Here is a 10,217-nt window from a genome sequence, read left to right as displayed (position 1 = left end):
CTCAACACTCAATAAGAAAACAAATCACAGAATTTAAAAATGGGTAAAAGATTTGAACAGTTACTTTGCCAAAAAAGATATATGGATGGCAAATAAGTCCATGAAAAGATGCTCATCATCATTAACCCTCAAGGAAATGCAAATTAAAATGACGAGAGACCATTATACCCCTTTTAAGACAGCTGAAATTCAAGACAACTATACTAAGTGTTTATGAAGATGTAGAGCAAATAAATCTCTTATAAACTGCTGGTGGGAATATAAAATGGTACAACCACTTTGGAACACTACGGCAGTTTCTTTTAACGTTAAACATACACGTACCATATGATCCACACATTCTACTCATAGGTATTTATCCAGGAAAAATGAAAACATCTGTCCATACAAAAATCTGTACACTAATGTTCACGGCAGCTTAATCTGTAACAGCTCAAAACTGGAAACAACCCAAATGTCCAACAACAGGTGAATGGATAAACTAATTGTTATACATCCATACAATGGAATACTACTACTATGCACATATATAAGAGTACTTCAAAAAGCTCATGGGAAAATAGATTTAAAAGATAATTCAAACCTTTCCATGACCTTTTTGAAGTACCTTCATATAGTATATAATAGGAATAAAATTGATTGATACATGCAATAACATGGCTAACTCTCAAAATAATGTAATTATGCTGAGTGAAAGTCAGACAAAAAAAGTACATACTACATGATTCCATTTAAATAAAATTCTTGAAAATGAAAACTATAATCTCTCTTGACAGAAAACAGGTCGGTGGTTGCCTTGGGATGAGGAAGGCAAGACAGAGGGATCAAAAAGGGGCAAGAGGAAACTTTTGGGGGTGATGGATCTGTTCATTTGTCTTGACTGAAGTGACAGTTTCACGGGTATATACATACGTCAAAACTTAAGCTGTACACATTAAATATATAAAGTTTATTGTATGTCAATTCCACCTCAAAAAAAATCTGTTAAAAAATGGAACAGACATAATATTTATAAAATATGTGTAGGATATAATAAATAATGAAACAAACAATAGTGACTACCCATCACTTGGTTTAAAAAAGTATATGTTACCATTATTTTTTTAAATTTCTGTGTTCCTTAACCAACCTAAAGCCCAGGCTTTCTTGTTAAAAACAGATGGGTTCCTGAAAACATTTTCTGAATCCTTTAGGCTCCCAATGTTAATAATCTGGGAACTATTTTTATCTAAATTAGCTGAATAATGTAGTAGGCACAATTTGAAGATTGAGACTTGCCTTTTAAAATATGTGCAGCCAAAAACAGTGCCTTAAAAATATCCCTGCTCTTGAGTTATGCAAGTCTGACAGCCTCAGCCCAAAATGTAAAAGTGGGAATCTTGTTGACTGTAGCCAGGCAGGCATGTCCTTTCACTTCCTTTTTAAAAAACAGGGCTCAGGAGGCGGCGGGGGGGAGGACTATGAGGGGGGCATATTATGACGAAGGGGCCTTGGCAGCTGTCTTCTGGTGTGGTTTAACCAGGCTCCACCCACAGATTCTGTTTTCTTTGTAGAGGTCACTGGCGGAACCCTGGTGGGGTGTAAGTAGGCTGTGCATACAAAACCCCAGCAGGAAACTAAAAGTAGTTTCCAAACCCGGATATGGGGAAGCAGAAATAGATTTGAAATGAAGGATCATAATCAACTTTTCTTATAAAGAAAAGCTGGGAATCCTCTCATTTCGCTTCATGAAAACTAAGCCGTGGGTCAACTTCTGCCAAAGGTCTATTAAACTGGGGAAAATGGGCCTCTTGCCCATGATTTGACTTGAGCTCTTTCCAGCACAGGCAGTTCTTCTTTCCTCTGCAGCTGATTGGCTCTGGAGTGTGGCCAGATGCCTACGTCCTGCAGAGACCTGACTAGGTTTCTAACTGTTGATCTGTTTTGTTTCTTTTCTCTCTTCAGAGAAATGGCGCTTACCATCTCTATCCTCCAGCTGGCCGTCTGCATCCTGGCATTTCCCTTGTACCTGCTGAATTTTTTGGGCTTGTGGAACAGGTTCTGCAAAAAATTGTTCCCCTACTTCTTGGTGAGGTTCTCTGTGATGTACAATGAACGGATGGCAAGCAAGAAGCAGGAGCTCTTCAGCAACCTGCAAGACTTTGTGGGCCCCTCTGGGAAGCTCTCTCTGCTGGAAGTGGGCTGTGGTACCGGAGCCAATTTCAAGTTCTACCCACCCGGGAGCAGGGTGACCTGTATTGACCCAAACCCGAACTTTGAGAAGTTCTTGATCAAGAGCATTGCTGAGAACCGACACCTGCAATTTGAGCGTTTTGTGGTGGCTACTGGGGAGAACATGCACCAGGTGGCCGATGGCTCTATGGATGTGGTGATCTGCACCCTGGTGCTGTGCTCTGTGCAGAACGAGGAGCAGATTCTCCAAGAGGTGTTCAGAGTGCTGAGGCCGGTGAGTGAAAGGGTGTGACAAGGACGGGTACTAGTAGCAGACATCACCACCCAGGAAAGTCCTATCAATTTCAGGCAGATTGAACATTTTAACGTAAAAAGTTAACTACTAGAGAAGACATTGTTGGATTTTAAAAATCTTAGAGTAGGAGATAAGCTATAAAGGGAAAGATTGATAGATTTGAATATATAAAATTTTTAAACTGCTGCAGAAGAAAAAGTCCTATAAACAAAGTACAAAAACAAACTTGGAAAAAGAATTTGCCAAGGATGATAGACAAAGGATTAACTTCTTTCATGTTAAAAGGCATTACAAATCAATAAGATCTAAGATTTTTAAAATCAATATTAAAAAAAGAAAAATGGGCAAAGAGCAGGAATAGAAATATAAATTAAAACAGTCAATTACATGATAAAACGCTCAAACTTACTTGCAATTAAAGAACTAATTAAAGATACCATTTCTATCTGTTATATTTTAGAGACTTTTAAGGTCAATATGGTGTTGGGGTGGGTTTGGGGAACTGGACACACTCACATGTGTTGCAGGAAGTGCCCCTTGTGAAGGATAATTTGAGGATATCGAAATTTTAAAGTGCACATACTGTTTTCTGGTAGGAATTTATCCTACAGCTATATTACACAAATGTGCAAAAATTCGTTCATATGCAAGGATATTAATTACAGTAGTATGTGTAATAGCATACACTGGAATAACCTAAATGTCCATCAGTGGGAGGCTATTTTTTTTTTTTTTTTTTTCTTAAAAGATGACCGGTAAGGGGATCTTAACCCTTAGCTTGGTGTTGTCAGCACCACACTCAACCAGTGAGCGACCAGCCATCCCTATATAGGATCTGAACCCGTGCCCCTGGTGTTATCAGCACCACACTCTCCCGAGTGAGCCACGGGCCGGCCCCAGTGGGAGGCTATTTAAGTAAATTGTCATGTAGTACAAAGGAACACTGTGCAGCTGTTAAAAAGAACAAGAGTTACCTATTCTGACATAAAAAAAAATCCCCCAGAGATGTTAAATGAAAAAAAGCAATCAATACTGAATGTTATGAAGAGCATAAGCCCACTGTGTGAAGGACAGTTGTCCCTTGGTTTCTGTGGGGGACTGGTTCCAGGACTTCCTGAGGATACCAAAATCCTAGGATGCTCAAGTCCCTGATAATTGCTTATAACCCATGCAATCCTCCTGTATACTTTAAAACATCTCTAGCTTACTTATAATACCTAATACAATGTAGATACTATGTAAATAGTTGTTCTACTGTATTGTTTAGAGAACAATGACAAGAAAAACTGTTCAGTACAGACACAATTTGTTTTCTGAATATTTTAGATCCTTGGTTGAAACCATGGATGCAGAATCCACAGAGGGTCAACTGTACATATATATGTGTATATATGATAAGGAGAATAACAGACAAGAAACTATTAAAAGTATTTACCTCCTGGGAATGAGACTGGATGCAGATGAAGAATTACTTTTCGTTTTATACCTTTCTGTAAAGTCTAAAATTCTTTGCACTTGTAAAGAATGTAATTTTCACATATTACCCATGTTTTTTTAACTAGCTTAGACTGGTTTTATTCTGAACAAAATTGAGCATAAAGTATGGATATCTTAATATTTGAATTGATTACTTTAAGGCAAAAGGATGTTCTGTAATCCCCAGTTTTATTTTCTAATAGAGGAAGTTCCTTAGGAAGAGAAGGACTTGGAGATAGGGTTTAGAGGCAATAATACATCCTGTCTCTGACTCAGGATAGACCAGTATCAAAGCAGTAAATAAAAAAGGACTGACTGATTCTTATACCTAACTGCTGGGTTCTTGTGTCCTAAGACTGGGCACTAGCTGGCACATTAGTAGATGTTTGCTTACAATGTTACTAATCACACAACACCCCTGCAAGGCAGGTAATTATTATTATATCAGTTTTAGAGCACCAATAATACATTTAACTCTTAAAAGGATCACATTCTTGGTAGTCTTTCTTAGCTCCTGCCAAGCACCCACTTTCTGTTGAAAATAACCAGGAGCTTTATTACATTCTCATTTAACCCTTACAACAGTCCTCTAAAGCAAATATTGTCTTCAGGTTGGTACAAGGAAACAGACTCAGAGAGGCTAATAAACTTGCCCAAAGTTACACAGCTAGCAGGTCTGACTCTCTTTAAATCAAGTATCCTTACTGCCATACCACAGTGCTTGTCACTGGAGCTTTTCATCTCTCTGACCTCAACATTTCTACCACTTTAGCTGGCTCTTCTCCCTCTACTCATCCTCTAAACACTGGGTTTCCTTTCTGGCCTTTCATTTCACTTATATATGAGGGTACTTCAAAAAGTTCGTGGAAAAGTAAAATTAAAAGATAATACAGGGCTGGCCACTTAGCTCAGCTGATTACAGTGCAGCTTTACAACACCAGTGTCACAGGTTTGGATCCCCATAGTAGCCAGCCACTGAAAAAAAAAAAGATAATACGAATCTTTCCAGAAACTTTTTGACCCTTGTACACTCCCAGCTAATCTCATCCACCCTCGAAGTTTTTAATTACCATGTGTACATAAATGGTTTTCAAATCTAAATATCTATCCCAGATCTCTCTTCTAAACCCAAACCTGCGTATCTAGCTGTCTATTCAACAGTCCCCTGGATGGCTCATGGGCATCTCTACTTTAACCTGTGTAACCCAGAGGGCAACACTGACCTCCCCAAACCTGCCTCTCTTCCTTTATCTCCTGTCTCTTGTTCTATCCTATGGAAATACTCTTTTTTTTAAATCTAGAAATTCCAAGTTTTCTATTCCTGAACATAGGTCTTACTTACATTTACCCATATAATTTGGGCGAGTTCCATCTCTAAAACTCTGAACTTGATCTCTAAACTCCCTGGGGCAACCAAGACTAGGGCAGCTACAAGAGGCTGAGAAGAGTAAGACAGCACAATTTTTGGAGATAACTGTCGGGTCCCTTTCGCCCTACTCCCTCCAGAGGTAGATAGGTAGAAAACTTCAGAAGATCCCCATATAACATGTAGTAACATCTACTGTCTCTATACGTGACCTATATTTATAGGACTGTCCTAGATAAAAGCAGCAGTTGCTCATTCCTACATGGCAGTAATTTACACTTAGCATCCACTGATTGAATAAAATATCTAATGACAAAATGTTACCATGAATTCAGTAATGCTTTAGTATTTCATTAATCATATAATTCACATATTTATGAACATAGAAGTATAAAACATGGTTATTCAGTCTCAAAGGAGTGCTTGATATGAATTCAGACTCTCCTGCTAGAACTGTATTGTTCTCCTACAGATTTGCAAGGCAGTGCCTGAGAATGATTTTCAGATAAATTTTAAAAAAAATTTTTTTTTAAAAGCAGTAAAAGTAAAAAAAAAAAATGTAATTAAAGGGCAAACGACAAACTGGGAATAACATCTGTAGTATACACTTTTATTATAATAAAAGCCTTTACTAATCAGTAAGGAAAAAACCAACACCCCTGTGAGAAAACTAATAAAGGATGTCAAAAGACAAATCAGAAAAGAAAAACACCCCAAATAATCAATAAGCTTTAATAACCTATGAAGAATATTTAAAATATGCATATTTTTGAAGATGAAATATCATCTTGCCCATCAAATTGGCAAAGACAGAAAAAAAGTGTTGATGAGAGTTTATTAGAAACAGGTACTTATATCTACTGCTAGCATGAGCACAAATTTGATAGAATTTTCCCAAAGGGCAGTTTGACAACTAACCTCTTTAAAAAGGCAAAGACCACTGACTCAGCAATTCCACTTTTTAGCAAGTTATTCATTTGTAAATAGAGAAGGTCACCCAGATTTACAGATAAGGATGTTCACTGTAACAGTGTTCATTCACAATAGTGAAAAATTGGAAAGAACCTAAATGAGAATGGTTAAATAACAGATGGTATCTTTAGTAGTGTGAAATACTGTGGAAAGATTTTTAAAATCATGTTTTAGAATAATACTCAAAGAAGTAAAATAAAGTAGACTACAAAACAACGTATATCGCAATCCTAGTTTTAGGGGAAAAAATACAAATTTGTATATACACAAACTGTTAACAGTAGTTATCCCTAAGTAACAGGATTGTGGTTTTCTTTTTAAACTTTTTTGTATTTTCTAAATTTTCTAAAATAAACATATTGCCGAGTCAGTACTGCCAGCCTCTGGAGCCATAACACCTAGTTTAAAGCCTGGTTCTTTAAATTACCAGCTGTGACTCTGGGCAAGTTAATTATTCTCCATGTGATGCAGTTTTCCCACATGTAAAAATGGGGATGATAATAATAATAATACCAAATAACACTGCTGTGAAGAATAAGTGAATTAACATGTGATAAGCATTAAGGACAGCTCTTGGTATAGTAAATGCTTTAAGTTTAACTATTATTATGTATTGCTTTTATAATCAGAAAATATGAGTTAACTGCTTTAGATCAGCAGGTCTGTATAAAATTTGACAGAAAATAAAACTATTGGCCAAAACGGTGTCTCAGTTAAGTTTTAATTTATCCTCTGGGGCCACTGAAATGTGAAGCTTTTAATTATCTTATAAATCTGTTTTCCCAAAACTAAAATCCTTGAAATGTTGTTGGTTTTTTTTTTCTTTCTCAGGGAGGGGCTTTTTATTTCATGGAGCATGTGGCAGCTGAGCATTCGACCTGGAGTTACTTCTGGCAACAGGTCCTGCAACCTGTCTGGTACCTTGTGTTTGATGGCTGCAACCTGACCAGGGAGAGCTGGAAGGCCCTAGAGCGGGTCAGCTTCTCTAAGCTGAAACTGCAGCACATACGGGCGCCATTGTCCCTGGAGGTGGTGTGCCCTCACATCTACGGATATGCCGTGAAATAGCGTGTGCTGGCACTACAGAGCTGAATGGCTCAAATAATTCAAGGCTTCAGTTTTACACCTAAAATACTAATTGGGAGAGGGGAAACCTTTGTTTTTAGGTAAAGTTGAATTTCATCCTTAGAAGTTTCTGTTATAAACTATTTAGCCACTTTCTATTGTCTCCCAAGGAATCGAAAACAAAACAGCTTTGAACTCTCTCTTGAAAGGAAATGGTAGGCTTTCATAATTGAAGTCCGTCATCACTCCCAAACCTATTCATTCAGTGATGTGCAAACTTTTCCAATTGTCTTATTTAAATTCTTACGCAACAGATTTTCATTTCATCTCCCCTTTGAGATCTCAGTGCTAAGAAGTAGTTAAATCACTCAAGACTATAATTCACATACTGAATAAAGAAATTCTACCTAATTTTAAAACCCAAGTCTAAGTAGCACAGACTTCTTGAAAAAGAAATCTTACCCTATTCATTATTTTTAGTGTCACTGGTCTGGCTTTCAGAATTAACATACCAGGCTGACGCACGTAGTTCTGCCCAGCTTTGTTACACCTTTCTACTATTCCACCAATGCTTGTTTTCTTGCATTCCAGTCCTCAATTCTTAAGCTGAAGACTGTACTTGATACTTTAGTATATCCATAAAACTATTTGAGGTAGTTAAGGTTCTTGGGTTCATTTCCTTATTATTTGGCACATACTTTGCAGGCAAGGAAAAAGGCCCACTGTAATTAGGAAAACCTTGTATAATTAGGTACACTATGTAAGAGCCCCTAAAAAGCAAGCAATCTGTAAGTCTGTAAAGTAGTAAACAAGTATTTTTTGTATTATTCTGATCAAATTCCACTCCTGTTCCAAGATGATTTCTTTGTTTTTGCAATTATGGAAACTGCGAAAATCATCACAAGTGCTTTGAAAACAAGTGCTATTAGGTGAGTCAGTCAGAGGGTTTAAGAATAGGATTTTCAGCAGTAGTTAGAATGTATTTTAATAAATGTAGTATATTTTCCGATATGATTTGCAAAAGTACTATTTTAAATATCAAATCAACCAATAAATCTACATTCATTTTAGAAATAAAAATAAAATAAATGGTTTATATCTTTGCTGGCTTGGTTTCATGTTTCTTAATGTCTCTGGAAGGACTTTCCTTCATTGTGGAAAATTAAGCTATTTGAACGAACAGATTTTTCTTTCTACAGCCAGGTAAATATAAACACAGCTCATAGATTTTAGAAAAAGCTATCTTGGAGGGATCAGAACAGGTTTTGAAAAGTTCAAGTCCAAAGACCCTGTTTGTGAAATCCACAGATTAGAAAGAAAGGAAGCTTACTATCTTAACTATCTCGAGCATGGAAACAGTTATTGTTGCAGTGAGGGTGGATGCTCATCTAAGGACTCCTCTGGAACATGAATCTCCTTCCTCTTGTAGTTTCCCAAAAGTAGGAAACTCCTTAATGTACACCTCACTGTTGGGTAGGTCAGTCTAGTGATTGAGAAATATGAAAAGCCACAGGTTGACATGGTGAAATTTTATTGTCTCATTGGAAGATAATATGGAAGTAAAAAGTATTAAGGCACATTCTTATCGATTCCCTCTTGTCTAAGTGCTGTGGCAATATTATCCTCACTTTCTATAAGGAAAATTGAGGTGTAGAGAAATAAACAAATGAAGTTTCTTACAGTTATTCACAAGTTACAGAGCAAGTCATAGAAGCCCTGACTCCCAAACCCATAAAACCTGTTTTGACAGTCATTTTCGCTATATTACCTTCTTACTGCTTCCTGCCCAGGCCCAACACATTTACAGTCATTCTAAGAGCCCAAGGAAATGACTTAAGCCTGTGCAAAAGGGAAGCGGGGAAAAACGGGGATGTAGGGATGGGGAAGAGCAGGGGACAAAAATATGTGCAATGCCTTTTAGGTCCCGTGGTTGTTAGCAATCCTTTGTTTGCAAGTAACAGAACTCCCAACCCAAACATGCTTAAGCAGAAAAAGCACTTTACTGACTCAAATTAGTGAAAAGCACAGGGGCAGAAAGCCTCAGGCACAGCTTGAGTAGGTCCCAGATAATGTTATCAGGGGCTAATCTCTAGGGTCATGTCTGCCCTCCCTTCTGTTTGCCCTATTAGGTGGCAAGTTGTCCCAATCTTCATGCTTACAAGACCCCAGGCCAGCTGGAAAGAGCAAGTCCACTTTCCAAAAACTCCAACCAAAGTCCTGGATTGAGTCTCAAATGGCTCTGATTGACAATACTACTAAAGAGCATGTCTCTGAACCAATCATAATAGTTAGATGGGAGGGATGGATTATGCTGATTGGCTCAAGTTTTAGTCACAGAGCTTCATCCTTTGGGCTGAGCACACCCAGACCATGTGGATGGACTGAGACAATGAGAGCTGTATATCCTCCAAATGAAAACAGGGCCTGTGACTGGGAAAGAATGGACTTGAAATGGATGCTGGGAAGGCACACAACAAATGCCCATTACAAGCCCACTGTTGGGTTTTGATCAGATCCTCTGCTTTTCTACGGAAAGTCACATAGTACAATGCTTAGAACATTGGCTTTCAGTAGGATAACTGCATGAAACAAGGAAAATAAAAGACAAAATAAAACACTGGCTTTGGCATCAAAGTGACCTAGAGTTATGATGAGGAATAAATGAAGTGATGTATTTGGCACTTAATAAATGCTGACTTCATTCAACAAATACTAACTGAGTGCCTACTGCGTGCTCTGCTCTGGGTGCTTGGCTTAGAGCCCCGAATCAGTTATACATGGTGCCTGCTCTCATGGAGCACAATTATGACAATAAGTGCTACCTAAGAGGAAGAAGCATAGAGTGCCAGGAGAATGCAACCTGATCTACCC

General features: G+C 37.8%; 1 protein-coding gene across 3 annotated transcripts in view; it reads left to right on the top strand.

Moving 5' to 3' along the window:
• Positions 1–1,559: 1,559 nt before the first annotated feature.
• Positions 1,560–10,217, top strand: part of TMT1A (thiol methyltransferase 1A) — a 30,957-nt gene continuing 22,299 nt past the window's right edge. The window contains exons 1-3 of one of the 3 annotated variants that reach the window (XM_063075501.1): positions 1,560–1,580; positions 1,945–2,446; positions 7,113–8,423. In XM_063075501.1, the coding sequence (XP_062931571.1) occupies positions 1,949–2,446; positions 7,113–7,349 (735 nt within the window). In that variant the 5' untranslated portion in view covers positions 1,560–1,580; positions 1,945–1,948 and the 3' untranslated portion in view covers positions 7,350–8,423. Of the gene's footprint in view, positions 1,581–1,668; positions 1,763–1,944; positions 2,447–7,112; positions 8,424–10,217 lie in introns of those variants that run through there. The other 2 variants (XM_063075500.1, XM_063075502.1) reach the window with 2 other exon arrangements.

Source organism: Cynocephalus volans, chromosome 12, assembly GCF_027409185.1.
Source record: "Cynocephalus volans isolate mCynVol1 chromosome 12, mCynVol1.pri, whole genome shotgun sequence".
In the NCBI taxonomy this organism is placed as follows: domain Eukaryota; kingdom Metazoa; phylum Chordata; class Mammalia; order Dermoptera; family Cynocephalidae; genus Cynocephalus; species Cynocephalus volans.
The sequence above is the reverse complement of the archived record's forward strand: the minus strand, read 5'-3'. Positions and strand labels throughout refer to the sequence as shown.